Source organism: Triturus cristatus, chromosome 4_2, assembly GCF_964204655.1.
Source record: "Triturus cristatus chromosome 4_2, aTriCri1.1, whole genome shotgun sequence".
In the NCBI taxonomy this organism is placed as follows: domain Eukaryota; kingdom Metazoa; phylum Chordata; class Amphibia; order Caudata; family Salamandridae; genus Triturus; species Triturus cristatus.
The window spans coordinates 436,499,851-436,521,721 of NC_140586.1; the positions used below are offsets into that span (position 1 = coordinate 436,499,851).

General features: G+C 41.9%; 1 protein-coding gene across 1 annotated transcript in view; it reads left to right on the top strand.

Moving 5' to 3' along the window:
• Positions 1-21,871, top strand: part of LOC146834537 (uricase-like) — a 151,521-nt gene that overhangs the window by 93,895 nt on the left and 35,755 nt on the right. Inside the window, exons 3-4 of the mRNA XM_085601932.1 lie at positions 1,209-1,325; positions 5,049-5,127. Of these exons, the coding sequence (XP_085458058.1) occupies positions 1,209-1,325; positions 5,049-5,127 (196 nt within the window). The remainder of the gene's footprint in view (positions 1-1,208; positions 1,326-5,048; positions 5,128-21,871) is intronic.

Consider the following 21,871-nt stretch of genomic DNA (forward strand, 5'->3'; position numbering starts at 1 on the left):
CTTTAACGGAACAATTAAATAGATACACAGAAGAAAAAATGTATACCGCAAAATGGAAACAGGAGGCCACCTTTTTCTGTAACGAAAGAATTATTACTATATGTACACACATTTCAACGTCATTAAGGTAACTGTTGGAAAAGGACAAACTTCAGCACATAGAGGTGGTAAAATGTGCACATGCACAAGTATAAACTTTGCACTATGTAGACTACGCGTCAATTTCTGTAACATTGTGAATGTGACGTTTAGATTCATACAAACACTGATTTGTGTTTTAAGCTCCGAAGGCAAGATTACTGAAAGGGTTTGTTACATGCCTGAAATATCTCTGTTGTGACATATCAGTAACAGGTGCATCGAGACAAACTCTAATTAACGCAAAGAGGAATCCAACTGTTTTGCTACCGATCTCAATCAATATATATACGAATCACGCCTCCTGATGGGCACTTTCAGACACAAACTGTGGATGTTGCAAGTGCTGTAAAATTATAACTCATTTTGGGAGTGTACCTGACTGGACAATCCATAGCTCTCCTGTGTATATTTATCATATGAGGCCACAAGCGCCTCCTCAGCATAGCACGATTAAAGAATAGATACGGACTAGTAACTTTTGAGAAATCATTGTTATCGATCATCACAGAACCTGCTTGGTAAAATCGAAGTGGTCAGTTCTCCAAAACTGCATGCCCTAAAAACAGCATCAGGATTACAGTGTAAGAACAACATATATACACAGATTTATAAATCAAGCAAAGGGCAAAATAAGGATATTGACCAGCTTAATGGAGTTTATAGTCCAGTCCTGAAGTCCGTAGATAAAATGCAGACTTTAGAAGGTGGGTTATTCCTCTAGCCCACTCCAGAGGAAAGTTCTTGCGTTGTTGTAGAAGCACCTGCTCCTTCATGCCTTTGAGGAGTAGACAGAATCCTACCACCAATTCCATTAATAACATCCTTCAGTAGCTTTTGAGAGTTCTCAATTCTCAGCATGCCTGCATGGCACTGAGGGCCTGGAGGGAAAGGAGAAAGTAGGACTTGAGGGAACGCTGTAACTGTCTCCATGAAAAAGCAGCTCTTATTCTTGCCCTTTTTTGATACATATTTAGAAGCTGAGAAAGAGATAATATGCATGTTTATTGTATGATTGATGTCACTGCATGATGAACTACTGCTGGATAATTTGTAATTTGTCTTAATAGATCAATACAATTGAAGAATTTGGTATGGACCTTTGTGAACACTTCCTGTCTTCATACCACCATGTGACCAAGGTCAAAATCTATATAGAGGAGGCACCATGGAGGCGCTTTGAAAAGGTATGAAACTGAAACACAACTTGACTACATTTAATGGTAATGAAGCTTTAGGAGCCAGAGGCCTGCTGAAGTAGTCAGAATTAATTTTTATGTGATAGCTATACTTACACAACTCTTCCATTTAATAATTTTGTACCAATTGATGTTGTGAATTAAAAATAGGGCCATAATATGATTACTGAAAAGGAGTATAGTGAAGTCAATGTTTACTATTCCATGTCTCTTAATTCTCAATGGAACACGGCTTCAACTGAGGCTTCTTGCTTACTCATACATGTGTATGATAAGTTAATGGAAAACATGCCATTACAGAAAGATTTTATCGAGAAAACAGCAAAACAAAAATGATTGACAAAGACGTCATAAAGTTTAAAATAAAGAACACAGTAGGAGTTAATTCTCACTAAATTGCAGAGGGATGATTTACAATGAGTTCCTCAATTCAGACAACAATGCAAGTGCTTCTGATTCACAAAGGTGCCCAGTATAGCATGTGCAGGAAAGCAGGCAGTACAATTGTTGAAAATGGCCCTTTCGGCAGGGTCACTCCCAAACCATTTGCCTTCCTCCTTCCCTTTTTGCTGAATTTGTTTTTTTGGCTTTATGACTCTGAGCACTTTACCACTGCTAACCTGCTCCTTAAAACATGGTTTGATTGGCCTATACCTACTTGGCATATTTATTTTACTTTTTAGTCCCTTGAAGAGTGGAATACCATATACCAAGGGCCTGTAAATGACCTGCTACCAGTGGGCCTGCAGCACATATTGCGCCACCAACTTAGGTAGCACTTTAAAACATGTCTTAGGCCTGCCATTGCAGCCTGAAAGCAGTGTTACACTGCCATGTCGACTTCACATTTAAAAAACCCCTTGCTAAACCTTAATCTCCCCTTTTAATATATATAACTCACCCCTAATGTAGGCCCAAGGTAGCCCATAGGGCCGGGTGCTGTGGAAGTAAAAAGTAAGACATGTTCTTCAAAGTAGTACATGTCATAGTAGTGCAGATCCCCCACATTTGTTTTTCGCTACTGTGAGGCCTACATTGGGGACTCCTATTGCATTTAATAAACTGTCATTCCTAGTTGAGAGGAAGCAGAGCTCTCATGTTTGGTACCTGTTGAATTGTAACAATAAATCCTCCTTAATTTCAAAGTTGAATTTATCATTACAGTTTTGAAAATGCCATTTTTAGAAAGTGTAATAGCAACAAGGGGTTTGGCCCTAGGCAGCTGGACGGGGCTGTAATAAACTAAGACAAAAGGTGTCCTAGCCATCACATTCAAATGCTGCTAAATCAATTTAACAGACTAAAGGCCATCAATTCAATTGATACAGGCTTGAAGCATTTATTTGCTATTTCATTTTATGTACTTTACTCCACATATAATCATAGGTCAGGTAAGTGCGGATACATTTCAGTCAAGAACAAATTATAATATTAAGGCAGCATATAAAACAAAAACATACAGACTTTGGGATGAGGTAATGTGATGTAACAAACAATACATGCAGAGTGATACATAACAACAATTAGCAGCTAAAAGAACATTCTTTACCATGCACATTGTGTAACTAATTTAAGAAGCTGCTACCCACGGGGAAAAGAAACACTAGGCCCAGTAGTGAGACCATTCTAAAAACATTTCTACTGGGGGGGGAATTTAATTAAATGCGAAAGTCTCCGTGTTATGTAATGCTGACGTGTTTCGATTCCCAAGGTGGTTTGCAGGATTCTCTTCAGGGCATGGTCTGGTTTATCTGTTTGAATAGAGGAATAAATGTGCACATTGCAGGCGAGAAGAGGCAAATTAAAATGTAGATGGCACAATTTGCACCAGTCGGGTGATGCTTTTACTAAAGATATCGGAGTGCTTGCTGCCAGTTAATTGGAAGCCTAGTTGGACTTCAGAAGGGTGATTTTTGCCATGCCGGCGATGTTTTCTTTACTGCTTCCTTTCAGATCTCAGTCGGTTTAATAATTACCAATAGCCGGACGGGGCCACTCCGCTGCTTAATTCATGAAGCGGTAAAGAAGGTTGCTTCCTTTAAAGTTCACACAGAAATGGGTCGCATGGCGTCTCTAATGGTGTCTCCTTCCCAGTTTCACACTCAAGTGAGAAACTGGGAAGGAGACACCATTAGATGACTGGCACAGCCGATTACAAAGAGACGCGATGCGATCCGCATCTGTGTGAACTTTAAAGGTAGCAACCTTCTTTACCGGTCACAATAAAACTTGTGGAAAAGATAATAAGCAAAAGGAAATTTCCCAACACAGCATTTAACTCACCTGAATTGCATACTTTAGTTATTTAACCCATATATAGGTCCACTGTTAATGTGCCTAGCAATTCTCACACTTTCCTTCAACAAACTACAATTGTGATTTCTGAAAACACTGAAATGTCCCATTCTCTGTGCAAAACAAACAAGTTTATATTTAGACATGCAAGTCTTTTACAATCTCAACACAAACCCTAATTGCAGAGTTAGTTCACTAAAATGCAGTAATTACAAATGGACTCAACTTCTCTACTGGCGAAAAAATTCCCACTGTACATGGTATCTTTAAGGTTGAAGCATGTTACCTTTTATCATATATCAAAACAATGTGTTGTCTTGGCTCTTGATAACAAACACTGAAATTACAAGAAGGGCTTCAGTTTTGGCAGATGATTTACAGTGGTGGTGGCTACTTGACAGGGTTGGGGGAGTGTGAGGTAAATGACAAAAAAACACTTACCTGCAGGCCGGCACCCACCTCTCTGCCCTCTTTGGCCCTTTGCAGGATTCCAGGAAGCATAAACTAGGAAGCACACAGGCTTCCAGACTCCCCTAGCCAATCACAATGCTGTGCTACAGCAGCGTTGTGGTTGGTCTGAGCGCCGTGGTTTGGCGCGCAGAGAGGGACTGGGAGGCTGTGCATGATCTCCACCCAGGCTGTGCAATACATTCTGTGGAGAACATGCAATGTGCGCATGACTGTATGGCCAGCCCAAGATGGCAGGCAAAACCGCCATGCACACTTAAGAGAGCCTACCACTCCTCCCCCTGTTCTTGTAATAGTCCAGCCCCTTCCGCCCCTAACCTGCTGAGCCACGACAGAAAAATACAATTATAATAACATTGCGTTATTATCATTTTATTTTTCATTTTTGAACTGCTCAAAGAGCTGTGGGGCGACCCTTCTCCACTTTAGCGGAGGAACCACTGCTGCTGATTTATAATAGGAGCGCAGCACAATTTTGGGACAATTTACCCTCTTACAAATTGAAGATAAATACCCTCAGTGGCTGTTGCCTTGTTTTCAGGCAAATCACAGCCACAGGACCTATCCTGAGCATGCACTCTTTCCATCGAGCTCCCAGAAATTCATGTCAGCTGTTTATTTCCTCATCCCTCATCTCTCTTCCCTTGGAGTTGAATAGAGCTTGGAAATAAATCTTCAAAATTTGGTTTAGGGATCAAACTAATGCAACAGTAAGATTTTGCAACGATAGCCGTACATACAGTGATACAAATATCAGTAATTTTATTTTGTCACTGTTTTGTAATCATGGTTTTACTCATCGAAAATTCATCAGATTTGTAGAAACTTACAATCAGAGGGAAGTATCCTGCCTTAATCCAGAACATAGCTAAGTGAACGAACTTTTCCCTGTTTTCCTTGTGAAGCACACTTAAACGTTTACCCACAATGATGTTTCTTGATTTACAGAATGGAATTGGGCATATCCATGCCTTCATATATTCTCCCGATGGAATCCATTTCTGTGAAGTTGAGCAGAGTCAAGGAGGTAAGCATTTAATTCAGAATTTCTTTGCTTAGGAGGCTGTTTATTACAGATTCAGCTTTAGTTTTTTAGGTCTGGAACTTATCTTACAAGCAAACGAAAATTGTGAAATCACAATGCTACTTGAAAGAATAGCTCATATCTGAGAAATATGGAAATGTCCTACAGTAAGATGTGAAATTTACCCCAATTAACAAAATGGATGGCACTGTATAGTTATACATCAGTCAGAATTTACATAGGAAGACTGTTTTCTACTTTGCTAATGACTTTGATGCCGTTTGATGAATTTTCAAAAAACTTTCCTAAAAAAAGTTAATCTACTTCAGCTCCTTTCTGGAAAGTTTTGGGTGATCCATCAAGTGAGGGCTGAGATAAAAGGGGGGAGTCCCAAACACACATTTTCCCTATGCTTTCCCATAGTAAAAATTGGACGACAATACAGAAAAAACAGAATGACACCAAATTTGGCAGAAAGCTAGATATTTGTTCAGAAAGCAAGCTTGTTGTAATTTGGTGTAATTGTTATCAGTGGTATTAGAGAAATTAAGGTTTAAAATGTAAACGCATCTGTTGCCATGGGACTCTTGTTGTCCTCCTGTGAGAAAAACCATCAAATAGTGCAATCTGAAGAAAAATGTCGGGCCACCATTTTAGAACTAGTCTTCAAAAACAAACAAAAAAACACATAAGGGGCCATGGTAAGGGTACCCTGACCCCTTATCCCAGAAGGACCCCTTGGGGCAAAAAAAGCAAACAAACTCTTCAGGTTCACAGCAGTCCCATGGTATTCCTGTGGGAGCCAACGCAGACCCCGTGTGGTCCTGCGGGACAAAAAAACCTTTTTTGAAAAATGGCAGCCCAACGACATCTCACTGCTGAGACCAAACCACACCCCAACCCCTATGAGCATGGACAAAGGTTGTGTGCGGCAATAGGCTGGGTGCACGCCATTCTCACATGCCGGACCCAGCAGATAAACCCCCTTATCACTGCGCCATGCATGGCAAGGGGATGGCCACATACACATCATAATAACATATGTCTTTACATTTAAAAACATAGAAATTCCCTGAAAAGAGCAAAGTTAAAGCAGAGTTATACATGAGGAAGGTAATAATACTGTAAGCTACATTAAAAAAAACTTCGAACCTCACTGAAACAGGACTACTATTTAAAAATTATAAAACCAAGAAAAGTCACCAGTTGTACATAATGGGCAGAAGTATAACTTGCCCCACTGTGATACACTGCTTATGATTTCACATATTACATCTCTGATCACATCCGAAGTCCATGGCTATGCAAGTTATGCCTGTGCAATTAGTTTAAGTTTTCTTGTGTGCATTGGCCTCCATTTTCTCAGAAAATCCTTAACTTTGTGAGGATATTAAATAAGTTTATGTGCAGACTATTAGTTCTCTGCAAATAATCTTTGTGGTCGTAATCTTGAGTGAGCGCCTTGGTCCATCATATATCACCTGCTAATCTAGACCGGTCAGCAGTCTGGTTGCTGTCATTCTGTGCATTCTCCTTATACTTAGCTGTACCACAGCCATGAAAACAGTGATGGAATTGGAAAAAATGTACAATGAAAACCCATAGATTTGGGGTTAAGGTGTGGCAGCAGAAAGGGAGTGGAGTCATGAGAGGGTACCTCATGATAAGCAGAGTCTGTACCTGTCACCCTGTACATTTTTTGTTTTTAAAACTCTAGCGCAGAAAAATGAGCGACAAGGAGAAACATGATGGTAAATCTGTTTTGCTTACTTAAGTGGTCACAAAGAGCATGCATTATAAAATAGTTTTTAGGGTTAAGGCACCTGCTGCAGATATGTAAGTGTGTCCAACAATTTTAAAATAAAGCAAAGATGACTTTGGTTGTTAATGCAAGATCTGTGTTTTGTCTAGTCACAGTTTAACTCATATAGTAGCATAAACTGTTATTGTGCCTGCTGCAAAGCCTGCTGTGTAGCATGGAGATGTTTATTGTATGCAGCTAAGTAAGTGGATTATTGCTTTTGACACAGAGATCCTTTTGTTACTTGAGTTCATAAATTACAACCCTTATAATATAGCATAGTCAGCTATGAACCGGCATCCATAAGCTGCATGCAAACTGAAATGCATGAATTTAGAAAAAAAGAATTTTCAGAATGTGGCGTTCTTCAAAGGTTACTAAAAAGGGTTCCTATGAGTGGTAATAACTAACGTCTTATTAGTACATACTACCCCAACCACTGCACTTCGTCTTCAATCCTGACTTTGTTCTTTCTGCCAACCATGATCTTTATGCCTAACAAGAAGGAGAATTTGTGACTCCTACACCTTGTAACACTAGTTGCCTTATGTAACATTTCCTATACATACATTTTCACACTTTTTTATTTATTTTTATTGAGAGTTCATTTATTAATAACACAAATACAAAAGTGCCTACTATATCGGATATTCTTGTCCTGTTGTGAGCTTTACACAAAGCATCAAAGATACATATTTAAACAATACAATATAATTATTATATATAAAGAGGGTGTTACTTATATATATTAATAACAAATATTGCACACTTCCCCATATAATCTACAAATTTCAAAAATGGCCACTTTGTACCAAACCTCCTTTATATCCCGGCTTAATTCATATAGATTTCCAAACAGCCTTAAACTTAGCATAAAAGCCTGACCTTGGAGCATATAGTTTCTCCAGTTCTCAGACTTTATGCAATTTGGTATGGCAGTGGTAAAATGTAGGTGTGTTCTCACTATGCTAGTTCTGAAGTATTAGTGATCTTGCTACTAAGGCCGAAATATATAAACCTTCTGCCTGTAATTGCTAACTATTATATTTGGGGAACATCCAAGAGTATATATAATTATCAATAGCTATCCCCGGCCCTAAATTATATCTACAGTGTTTCTTAATCTCATCCCAAAGTTGTTTCATCTTTGGGCACTCCCAAAAAATATGAGTCCAGTTACCAACCCCCCCCCCCCCCCCACACTTCTACTGAACAGCGGAAGCATTTATCTTCTATCTGGGGGTATATACTGTGTAGGAAAGCCGGGGTCCTATATAGTAACCATTTGGTATAGAATGGCGATTTCCTGAAATTGGCACCTTAGTAAAGTTGTATTGAATTTATGAATTCTGTTCCAGACTGACCTTGAAATCTGGAGGCCCCACTTTAGTGTGCCATTTTTCTCTGGCCTTTTGGTACCCTCTTGTTCTTTTGCTCTCTAAGGATTTGTAGCCAATCGCTAGTTGATCACTAGTTGATCCACATGTAGTTAGCTAAAGAGAGCCTCAGTGAGTTTTAACTTTGCAAAAAGTGAAATGGGATCTATATATTTTTTAAATGTTTCATTTCAAGAAAAGACCATTTAAGTATGTCTTTAAAACAACTTAGACCCCGTTTGATCTCTGTCCATTTTTCCCAGGTATCAATATTAATAAAATCTACCACCGTTATATATCCATTCTCTTCCCATTTCACTAAAATGTTAGGTTCGACAAGCTGCTGTTTCCCGTCATAAAGGTATGCCAAATGTGTGGTTTTACACACTTGTATGATACATTCTTTTTGTATATTGTGGGCATGTGATGCAACGCGCTCTGACACCATACTTTGGGACACGTAACACTATAAAATAAATTAGGTAAAAAAATATATTAGTTCTTCCAAAATATATAAGAGTAATTACTCAAACAGGCAGATGTATCTGCCATTCCTACAATGCATTCATATCTCTTCTATATAGGGGTTGAACAAAGTTAAAAATCACCCTCCAAATCATAGTTTTCCAAGAGTATTGGTGAAATAATGAGCTGTGCGGCCTTTAATTCCACAACGGCTCCAGATAGCTCACAGCCGGAATAAAACTCGAACACGGAGAAGAGATGATGACCTTTTGTTTCGGTCACATATGGAAGCGAAGATACAAAAGTCCCCTCACTGCCTGCAGGTTGCTGATCTGAACGGAAAGCAGACAATGTGCACGGGCGCTACTATATGTGTCCTGGGAACAATAAAGCATATTTCACAAGGTCCAGCCTGAATCCCGGATCTGGCTCAAAATTAGCTTCCAAATGTTGGATCCAGCTGGATGCCCCTCATTTACAGTACATCATGCAACCAACATTGAGCTTTTACTAATGTGTCATGATCTACCCCGCACTTTGCCACTGCATACTAATACATTTGTAATTCATATGTTTAGGGTTTGGGGAGTCCACCAACCATTATTTTGGTAGTGTAGAATGTCTCACCTTTGCTTTTGGTTTATTTTGTATGTCTTTGCCTACATTTTGAGAACTAATATACATTTATTTTGAGTCCCGACTTATCTATACAAATACACTTTAGGGTGTACACCCTTTTCAGCCGTCTGTTGACTGCCATTTCTAACTGGTTAGAGGTCTAGTCATTGTAGTTTTCTGAGATGCATAAGACGGATGATTTTTATTTTTGTCAGCTGCATGGTAGCCATGCAGTGGACATTTGCAGGGGGCTCACCACTGGCATGTGGGTGATGCTCCTGGGACAACTCCTTCTATTCCCATCCATGCCTGGATATTGGCAGGTTCCACTCAAGCTGCCCAACCACCCTAAGAGGCAGGAGGTAAACTAACACACATTTATACACTCCACACATAATTAAGCATGCTCTCTTCTTATTATCAGCTAAGTCCACACACAATTGTCTCTCTCAAATCTGTAAATCTTTATAAGTCGATACTCTTACAATTGATTTTATTTTCTGCTCAGTTAAGGAATAAGAGGATTGGAATATTGTCTGTCTTTTGTAACATGAGATCTGCATTGAAACACAGGTATCAATTTGCTGACGTTTTTCATATCTATATCTTTGATCTACTGAGCATTTCAGAAACATGGCTTGGCAGGGGAAGAATATCATTTATCAATGAGCTGGGTCATCTGGGCTTTAAGATTTTAAAAAATTACCAGTTTGAAAGAGTCCAGGGGGATGGTGAGAGACTAGTAAACATAGCAGATAATTCCTTAGTCTTGGTAATAAAGGTAACCTGAATCTCATCAGAGGGCACAGTAGTTGCATTCTCCAGCAAAGTGAGCAAAAACAATTTACATTTCTCCTCCTCCACTGTCTTCCTAAAATGCACAAACCCAATCTATAAACCTTTGCTGAAGAGGTGGGACTATATATCTTGAGAAGGACTCGGTCACTCTGTTGAAACATATGAATATGTGAATAGAATTCCACATCAAGGATGACCAGAACTTGGTGCATATTTAACAGCATACAATGTAATACTGCTGAGTAATAAACCCAGAGAAGTGGTTGGGCTATAATTTAGATGTTCTAGTCTCCACAAAGCAGCAATAACTCTATTCCATTCCTTTCAACTAGACTCACTACTTTACGGACATCTTTTGCCATCCAGGTTTTAAAAGGTAGTCAGTCGCAGGTCCTTGTAGCATGAGCCGAGAATGAAATTGGAAGCAGTTCAGTTTTGAAACAACAATTCCTCTTTTGGAGGAGTCATGCATTCATCTAAGGTCATTGAAAAAATCTAACCTATTGCCTGGATGAATCCTGGCAGCATGTTAGATGTTTTCAATGAACATTTGACCAAGGTCTTATATCAAGTACTGCCTATTCAAATTCACAAACTGTCCATTTGTTTTAACAACAAGAGAATCAATGGTTTTGGAACAAACTTGCTAAACCCAAATTGCTGCTACTCCTGAGGCGAAAAGCCGGGAGGTGTTCTGTACTCGTTTTTAAACCTGCTTGTGTACTGTATTTGTTTTTAAAATACTTGCCTGACTTGCACAATCCCTGATCCCACAACAGCTGATTATTAGCTGCTGGGACTCAGAAACCACTCGTTTCTTGGCGCCATTGACCGCCGAAGGGAGACGACAGCCACGCCCACTTCTTGTTGGCCACGCCCCCTCCGCAGACATAAATAGAGCGCGCTGCACTCGAACGCTGCTCCATTGCTGCTACTCCTGAGGCGAAAAGCCGGGAGGTGTTCTGTACTCGTTTTTTAAACCTGCTTGTGTACTGTATTTGTTTTTAAAATACTTGCCTGACTTGCACAATCCCTGATCCCACAACAGCTGATTATTAGCTGCTGGGACTCAGAAACCACTCGTTTCTTGGCGCCATTGACCGCCGAAGGGAGACGACAGCCACGCCCACTTCTTGTTGGCCACGCCCCCTCCTACGCTACCCGTGACCACTATAAACTATGTGTCAATGTCGGAAGCGCAGCGGACGAGCGCAGCGGGCACGCCGTTTGCGTGCCGAAGGCGCGCTTAAGGCAAGCTCGTCTGCGCTCGTCTGCGCTCGTCCGCGACGAGGACGCGCCTAGCGCCACACACCCTGTCCGGCACAGCCCATCATCCCCCGGTTCCACTCGGGATGCTTTGCTCGACCTTCGAGGGTATGCGCATGAAGGTAAGCTCTCCTTTGAAGAGACTACCTTTCCATTAACTGACTTCACACACAAGGACCTAACTGTAGGAGGCCTCTTGAACGTAAGATCCTTACCAAAACATGCCACCGAAATTAATCTTCTTATCGAGTCACACCATCTAGATGTACTCTTTTTAACCGAGACTTGGACACATGCAAACTGTGAGACCGACCTAGCAGCCGCCTGTCCGCTAAACTTTAACATTCTTCATCTTCCTAGACCCAAGGGCCGCGGTGGCGGAGTTGGCGTCATCCTCAAAGCCTCGTGGCAAACGAACATCCTAGACATAGACCCGACACCTGGAATCAAGCTCTTTGGTCTGTCTATAAACCGCCATCAAGGAGATATCTTTACGGTAATCATCTGCTACCGTCCACCTGGGGCCTTTTCTCTCTTGCAACAGCAAGCCCTTCTCACGACCATCACCAACATGGCAACCTCTCACAGTAAACTAGTACTTCTAGGAGACTTTAACCTCTGGCCAAACGGCAGCCTAGACACAGGTCTAGACAACCTTCGGCTGTCCTGTGATAGTGTAGGCCTCCAACAACTGATAAAGGACCCCACTCACTCCGCAGGCAACCGACTCGATCTTATCTTCTCGAGCCCAGGCCTAACCCAAATAGGCGACATCCTGCCTATGAGTTGGACAGACCACTCGCTCATCAAATTCTACATCAATAATGCCACAACAAGCAAAGCCAAATCTCACCCGCCCCCACAATTCTTGTACCGAAACTGGAAAGCGTTAGAAAAACTCAGCACCTCCACCAGAATCTTCGAGGTGGAGGACAGTTTCACCATTACCAATTCTGTGGAAGATAACTACAGATCCTTTAGCTCGAGAATCACCTCCCTTGCGGACTCTGCTGCCCCTCTTAAACTTTGTAAACCGAAAGGTAGAGCCCTGGCTCCCTGGTACAACGACTCTTTGAAAACCCTCAAATCAGCCTGCAAACAAGCTGAGAGAAAGTGGAGACACGGATACAGTAACAACAACAAAACCCTCTGGAAGAAGGCACTCCGTGACTACAAGTCCGCTATTGCAGAGAGTAAAGTGAACTACTACTGCTCCACCATTACCAATGCGGCTAACAGTCCAAAAAGTATATTTCAGATTCTGGACAATATCTTACACCCTGACTGCGTCAAAAACTCCATCTCCCCCTCTCAGTCCCTTTGTGATAGCCTCGCTCAGTTTTTTACTGATAAAATTGAGACTATCATTAATAACCTGGCAACATCCCCGTCTTCCACTCTCTCCACCCTCTCCAAAATTAACCTCACTAACCCTGAATCTCTGAGGCCAACCTGTCCTCCCACGAATAAATTGCTGGCTTTCCCTCTTATTCCTCAAACAGAATTTGAAATAGTCGCACAGGGCATCACTTCCGGATCCCCCCTTGACCCTCTGCCACCGAAAATATAGAAAACCTGTGGGCACCAACTATTTCACACTCTCCGGTGGATTTGTAATCAATCCCTGAGCTGCGGCGTCGTTCCCCGCTCCTGGAAGCAAGCGCTTATAACCCCGCTGCTAAAGAAACCCACGCTAAACCCAGATTGTCTGTCCAACTTCCGCCCCATATCACTCCTGCCTTTCCCGGTGAAGGTGCTCGAACGCTGGGTCAGTAAATGCCTCTCAACCCACCTCGAGCAGCACCATTTTTTGGACGAATTCCAATTTGGGTTTCGCCCAGCCCATGGCACTGAAACCGCGGTGCTCACGGCCATGGAGGAGCTTCGAATGCGCGCAGACAGGGGCCAAGCCGTGGCCCTCATTTTACTTGACTTGTCTGCCGCATTCGATACTGTCAATCATAGGATCCTGCTCCAGCGGTTGAGAGTGGCAGGGATCGACGGCACGGCCCTGATCTGGTTTCATTCCTACCTCAGCGACAGAAAACAGGCTGTTTCCCTCCCCCCTTTCCAATCGGTCTTCTCCCCGGTCCCTCACGGTGTCCCCCAGGGTTCCTCTATCAGTCCGATTCTTTTTAATGTTTACTTAAAACCTCTGGTCACGTTAATTAAGTCACACAACATGACCACAGTAAACTATGCGGACGATACACAGCTCCTTCTCTCGTGGGAAGGCGAAGACTCCATCCCCTTGCAAGCCTTCCATGACTGCCTACGAGACACGGCATGCTGGTTGCACCGGAACTCACTTCAGTTCAACTCCTCGAAAACCGAGGTGATGTACTGCCCTGCGAGTCGCATACCTCGCCCCCTGCCCGCTGAGTTCTGGCCCCCGGAAAACTCCAACAACCCCCTACCAGCTACCACCGTTCGCAACCTGGACGTCATGCTCAACCATCAATTAAGCATGGAAACACAGGTCTCAAGAACAGTCGCAACTTGCTCTGGCCTTATGCGCTCACTGCGCAAAGTCTTGCCTCTACTTCCATCCTCCGCCAGAGCTCTAGTAGTCAGGTGTACTATTCTTAGTCGCCTTGACTACTGCAACGCCCTGCTGCTTGAATCCCCTGCGACACTACTGGACAGACTCCAACGAGTCCAGTCGGCAGCAGCCAAACTGGCTCTGGGATGGACCAGGAGATCCTCGGCCACTGCCGCACTGGCCGAGTTGCATTGGCTGCCTTTGAGGCAACGCATTGCCTTCAAGGCCCTTTGCCTGGTCTTCAAGGCACTACATGGAATAGGACCCAGACCTCTTCAACGTCTGTTCTCCTGGTATACTCCTACCAGAACACTCAGGTCCACAACTGCCTGCCTCGCGAGAGTGCCCAGATGTAAGAAGGCCAGGATGGGAGGAAGATCGTTCCGAGTAGCTGCAGCCAAGCTATGGAACAGTCTACCTGTCGACATTCGCCATATCCCTCACCTCCTCCCATTCAGGAAACGTATCAAAACATGGCTCTTTCCCCTGTCTCTATAAAAACCGGCCAGTTCCAGTTCACCCCCGTCAATAAACCACTAGAGTAGCTACCAGCGCCAGGATACCTGCCAGGTGACAGTCGCGCTTTATAAATATTTTAAATAAATAAATAAATAATTATGAATTCTGCAGCCAGATGGGAAATGGTGGCAGCCTTATCTCCCAGAGGCAATGCATTTTATAACACTTTAGATGCCTCATACAAACTGTGTATAAGAAAGTCAAACACCCAGTATTTCTTGAAGGGATTCCTGCACTCATACAATCTCTTCAATTAACTATTTCAGATTATAGTGAAGTACAGGCTCCATTAGCAAGTCAGTATGCTCTGATAACCCCACTTCAACTTTGTGAGGACATCACTTATGAGGAAAGGATCTTAGCATTTGAGCATATATTTACCATGAAAACATCCCCTCAACCCTAAATTCTCACTAAGGAGTAACATCAGGTCTGCGAACCAACAATCTATAGCATATTAAAAAGATATCTACCACAAAAGGGCAGTGTTGCAGCTATATCAAGCTGTTCATCTGACTTCCTTTATGAGCTATGTTCAGTGTGTATTATGAAATCACTCGCCCCTTACCCAAGCAATGATTTGTCCTATAAATCAAATCAAATCAAATCAAAATAAGCTTTATTCGGAAAGTTAATTTCAATCCATAAAAGCATACACAATATTACAATTCATCTTATACAATAAAAACAGAAAAATGTATATACAGAATGTATAGCAAAATAGTCTCTTATAAATGGTATCAGTTAATAAATGTGCAAAAATAGCAACCTATGAGCATGGAGGAAAAACGTTTCATTTTTGGTTAACGAGTTCATGGATTTGTCTTTCAATTTGAGTCAATATCATATTAAAAGCAAGTTAAAAATAATATAGGGCGGTAACAGTAATATAATTAGTAGGTATACGAGACATTGTTTTAAAAAGAGAACAATCAATTTTTTAATGTATCAAGGGTTTTAAAAATATAATAACATCTTTAGAGCAGGAAAGAAGGTACGTTAGCCCCCAACAGCATTATTAGGATGCATTGGGGGATATATCCAAAACAACGTTTGGTATCCAGTAATTACACCTCTTCATCTCAGTAACTCTGATTTTGCTCTATTCACAATGATATATGGGTGCTATAAAAACGAATCTAGGTCAATACTGTTACGGCATTTGATCAGATTTTTTAAGAAAGCAATGACATTATAATTTATGCAATCGTTGTCAAGGCATTGGAGAGCCAGAAATGCTGGCCGACATTGTCGAATGCCCCAGATTTTAAGAATTGGTATTATCAATTTCCTTCTTATTTCTTTGTAAAATTTAAAGAATAAAATGACATGAATAGTTGTTTGATCGGAAACAGAATCACATGGGCAATTTGGTAATTTTTTTGACCAATTGTTGACAGTTGGGAATGTCACCAGCCTATGGAAAATATTCAGCTGAAAGCGAGTGAGAACGAATCTGTCATATCTTTTATCAGTTTTTTGTAGATACAATTGCATACCAAATGAAGTTGATATCATAAGGTTGTGGTTCACGGACAGTTTTGCAGCTTCACTCGTAAATCTCAGTCTCTCCATGTGATTCATACAACATTTCTTAAAATCTTTTCTTGCGATGGCTGACATAGAAGGAGGATTATTAAAATATTCAGGATTGCCAATGTCTGTCATAAAGTCCCTCACATATCTGATCCATTTTACATCAAGACAATGGTCCAGTTTAAGAGCATCCTGAAGCACTAGCTGGTTAAAACAATTTGTCTCTGACTTCCAGATACGATGCCACAGGATTACAGGTTGAATTTTTATGATGTCTGTTATATAGGGGACTCCCAGCTCAGCATGGCAGACATAGGTAGATGTAGAAGCAGGAACCGCCAATAAATATCTTAAAAATGCGTTTTCCACTTTTTGGAGTTCGGAAACATTACAATGTCCCCAAATTCCTGCCCCATATGTTGCTACACTCAAACATTTTGCATTATATATTTTAATCAATTCCCAAGGAGGTCTTTTTCCTAATTTTTGAGAAAAATTAACAAGGGCAGAGGTAGCTCTCATAAAAAGGAGTTTTCTTAATGAGATTGCTTGGCCCCAAGACCCCTTATCGTCTATAAGAATTCCCAAATATGAATAGGTAGTGGTAATAGCCAATTTGCTCCCATTTAAATAGATGTCTTTTCCCTTTTTGTTGCCTTTGCCACAGTTCATTACAAAAGTTTTTGAGGCATTTATCCTTAAATCAATGCCTTGCATAAAATTATTATATGATACCAATGCCTGCTGAAGAGCTAAAGGCATCCTTGCTAAAATAACAGCGTCGTCCGCGTAAAGCAATGCTGGTATGCGTCTGGGAGCCACATTTTGTTGTACTTGGGGGACGTCCTGGCTTCCCTCCAAAAAGGCCTTCTCAAGACCATTGGTATATAAGGTAAAAAGGAATGGGGCCAGGACGCACCCCTGTCTTACCCCTCTGAGCACCCTAAATGATGAAGTACATTCTCCCGCTCTACCAAATCGGACGCGCGCTGAAGCGTTACTGTAAAGAGCTTTCAGAAAATCTATTAGGGGTTCCTCTACTTGCATTTCTTTCAGGATACTCCATAGTTTCCTATGAGAAACGCAGTCGAAGGCCGAGGAGAGATCGACAAACGCTAGGTAAAGTTTTCCTCTTTTCGCCCTCGTGTATTTACCCAACAGAATAGCAAGATTGAGACCCTGGTCTATTGTCCCCAGACCCTCCCTGAAACCAAACTGTAAGTCAGACAGTACGTTCTTTTCTGTGGCCCAAGTTTGCAACCTCGTAAGGAGGATCCTTCCTGCTACTTTTCCCAGTGAATCTAGGAGTGAAATTGGTCTGTAGCAGAAAGGATCCTGTCTATTGCCTTTTTTATAGATAGGGACCATGATAGATTCCGTCCAACTGGCAATAAGGCCCTGCGAGGAAGTTGCATTGAGAACGCATGTCAAAATTGGAGCCCAGAGGTCTGTATTGTGCTTATAAATATCTACAGGAACCCCATCAGGTCCTGGGGCCTTAGAGCCTTTGCTTTCCTTTAATGCTACTAGGACTTCATCAAGTGAAAAAGATATCTCAATTGGGAGGGCCGTAATGTGTTCAGATGGAGGTAGTGGTAATATGTCCATGATTTCAGTCGGCTCCGAGGAGGCAAAGATTTTTGTAAAGTGACTCACCCATTGGGCCTCGTCTATCGTTGCTTCTATAGAGGGAGAATTATCAGATAGAAGAAACGGAGACCTAATTACTTTCCAGAATGCTTTACTGTCATTCTGGATACTGGCCCTATGTAGGTCTTCCCACAAGGAGTTTTTCACTGTCTTTTTCCTGGTCGAAATCGCCTGATTATATAATTTTCTTGCTTGCTGGACGGCATGTCTATCTCTATCCCTATTATGAATGGCTTTTTTTAATGTGCGATAGGCATTTGTGCAATTAGTATCAAACCATCTTAATTTCTTAAAATCACCCCTTTTTTTCTCTACGAACAGGCAGCTTTTTATTGTATTTGTAATGTGGTTAAAGCTTTCTAAAACCAACGAGGCAGAGGAATTCTCATTTAAAGATGTCAGAATATGGGCTAGGGCCTTGACCACTACAGAAGATGTGATAGTATCGGGATCTACAAGTTCCCATTTCAGAGAGTAGCCATTCATACTATCAATGGCCAGATTAGCACAGGTATGATATAATTTGTTCGTTTTACTTTTATTATAAGAGATGGGGGTTTTACTCTTAATTATTAGTGTTTGTGGAAAGGGATCACTAATAGCGATCTTGTGCGTAATGAATTGCTTTGCCCTATTCCCAAGATTGTTTGATATCAGAAAATAATCTATTACCGAACCTGCCCCTCTCCCATTATATGTTGGTGAAAAAGAGATTGGGGGAATTACTGTTTCGTTTGCAAAACTCAGGTTCAACATAAATATGGTCTCATTCAGAATACTCCCAAGGATGTTATGGGGAAAATGAGTTAGATTGCAATTTTCCTCGTCATTCAGGCCACATGTCTGATTGTTGTTATTGGGGCACAGATTAACATTAAAGTCCCCTCCCCAAATAATCTGGGCATTTCCTGAGTTGAGCATCTGTATTTTGCAAACGATTTGTCTAAATTGATCTAGAACTTCGTACTCATTCTCTTTAGGGATGTTATTATAGAAATTCACAAGTGTTAATGTGTCATTTCTATCCATTGTGAGAGTAAGAATTTGATAATAAGGGTTAGACATCTCAATATGGACACAAGTGTGTTACACTGGATAGCTGTTCTTTGAACTGACCGCCTGTAAAGCATATGATTACCTTTCGGGCCTTGATCATTGTTCATAAGTCAGTAGACACAGCGCATTTCTGGTCAGAGTTCTAGTGACAGACCCATGGTTATAGTCTCCATTTTGCACCACAGTCTTCTTTTCAGAGTATAAAAAGCAGTGTCAATTGGTCTGACTTACAATTAAAAGTACATCTTCATTTATTGGCTTACTTAAACGCTTTCCCTGATTCTTGTACTGCACTTCAATTCATCCACCTATAGACTCATTCTTGTATTGACACTCTCACCTACCCAAAATAAAACACAAACTCAACAAGCATTTGCAATTCAATAGGTCTTGCATTTGCGAAAGTTAGAGCTATTGGCATTGTAAATGAAAATGTCTTTTATCCATGTGTTTTGGTTTGGAGTGGAGTGGATGTATGTTGTTTGGAGTGGAATTATGTGGGTTGAATTGGAATTGTTAGTTGTGGAATTGAGTAGGGTGCAATTGTGTGGTGAGGAGTGGATTTGTGAAGTGGAATTATGTGACTATATAGGGGTGATAGCTGCAAAGACTAGATAGAAAGGAAGATAGAGAGGGATAGGTAGATTGTGCACAAAGTGGTGAATGAACTCTAGATAGAGGAGCAGAAAGAGTGTGTGAGAAAGAGAGAAAGAAGGGGAGAGCAGGCCACAGATGGATAAAGAGGGAGCACCTGGATACGCAGAAGAAACCCTAAGAAGAAGAGGAGAGTGTGGGTTTGAGGGATATAAATGTTGAAAAGGCTAAGGAAATAAATTGTTCTTAATGACCTGAAGTGTACTAATATTAGAGTGGTGGGAAGAGTGTGTGAGAGAGCAAGAGAGAGGTGTAGAAAGAGTACAAGAGAGAGAGGGAGAGAGAGAGAAAGAGAGAGGCATGAGTAGGAGGGCCAACTAGAGGGTCGGGAGGGGACGAGAGGTGGACTTTTGCTTAGCGCGAGATGGTACAGGAAAGTAGCATGTGTGAGCAGGCTGTCTCGAGAGGAGAATGGGAATGTGATCAGGGTGGTATGAAATTGCAAGATGAGAGGTGATAGTGGCAGTGTGAGGAGAGGGGAAGTGGGGGTTGAGTGAAAATATGCTTATTAGAATTATGTATCTTATTGTGAAGTGCATTTATGAGGATGGCTGGTATGTGATATAGAGTGCAATTATGTGGCATGTTTTTATGTTGTATTGAGTTGAGTGTAAATGTGGTGAGTATAATTATGTTACACTGTGTTTTATTATGTAGAGTGCAATTTTGTTGTGTGGCGCTGAGGTGGTGGCAAAGTGGTGGTGTTGCGCTGTATTCAGCTGGTGCTGAGTGATATTGAGTTGGTGCTGGGCTGAGGTGATGCTGCGCTGATGCTAATGTGGTGCTGTGAGGATGCTGAAGTGGTGCTGAGCTGATGATGAGTTGCTGCTGAGGTGGGGCTGCGCTAATGCTGAGGTGCGGCTGCACAAGTGGTGGTGAACTGATGAGGAGGTGGTGCTGTTCTGATGCTGAGATGGTGCGTATGTGGTGCTGTTCTGGTGCTGAGCAATAGTGAGGTGGTGCTGCGCTGGTGATATAGTGCTGCCGTTTGGTGCTGAAAGATGCTGAGGCGGTGCTCAAGTGATGCAGTGCTGGTGCTGAGTATGGTGAGGTGGTGCTGAGTGTTGCTAAGGTGGTGTGGAGTGATGCTGAGATTGCGCTGCACTGGTGCTGAAGGACATCGAGGTGGTGCTCAGGAGGAGCTGCACTGGTGCTGAATGATGCTGAGGTGCCAGCTACAGCATTGTTAAGGTCATTGAAACACCTGTATATGTGTTTTTACAGATATACCAAGCGGACAAAAAATAATATCCACAAGCATGAAGGTGTGTGCATGTACATAATTTTATCTTTCTTTTCACATATGGCTAAGGCCACGTTTAGGTTATTGAAACAGCAGATATCAACTACTGTGGAATAGCTGTTGTTTAAAAACAAACTGCTCTGAGGCGAGAGCGGAAAGGGAGGTGGGTGAGAATGGAGGAGGGGTGGGGGAGATGAGAGGCTGGGAGAGGAGTGCGAGTTGAGTAGCCTGCCTACATTTATCGCAGAAAGTAAACTGTTTGTTAATCTTCACCAAGCACAGCGCTTGTAATAGATCGAAAGATAATGTGTTTGCAGTACAGAAATCTGGATGCCTAAGTACACAATATTTACAGCTCCGTGTCTGGTTGTAGTACATGATGCAAATCGTGCTGTTTGGCTGAGAACATGAGTTATAGCCATCGGCTAAGCGCGTTCAAGGCAATAAACACAACAAAGCTAAACCAGAAGCTGAAATAAAAGAAACAAGAACCAGCAAAATAATAACTTTAAAAAAAGTAAACAATTTGCTATAGTGGGGCCAAAAGCGGCACCTTGAAATAATACGCTGGTCTGGAGTCTGGGATTTCTAAACAAAGTAGATATGTGGGACCTCATCCAGCATTAAAGAGAAAGATTGCCGTCTGCTGATGAGACATGGTGGAGCCGCCGAGCGTAGTGCAGGATGGTTCAAATGAGTTGATTGATCAGCTGGTTGGTTGGTATCGACAACCACCGTATTGTGCACTGCGCCTCTGAGTGGTGCTATATGGTCCGAGCAGCTACCTGGTTCTAAGTAGTTCAGCTGCGGTGAAACTATCCCGTGCCCGTTGTGATCCCAGAGCGTCTCGTGAATCAGACCGTGGCGCTGGATAAATGTTGAGCGTAATGCGTTCATTGGACTGATCTCCTACAGTCCTGTTTGACCCCCCCTGACTGTCCCTTCGTTTTGCAAGTAACAAATAAGGGAACACTGGCATTTGGTTTAATAACTCTCACATTTTGCGGACGTAGTTTAACATGTGAGCCAGACTGGGTCTGTTGTTTCCTGTTGGGCTGGCTTGGCTCGTGCGGTGGCCCATGAGATTAGTGATTCACATAATGGGCGCCCATTTTGTTCTCCTCTAATAGTGCTCTTGGTTGAAGTTTGGCGTCTATTTTCGCCTCCTCCCTGGGGAACTGAAGAATGTCTATACCTATCACTGTGATCCTCTAGGTGACTCC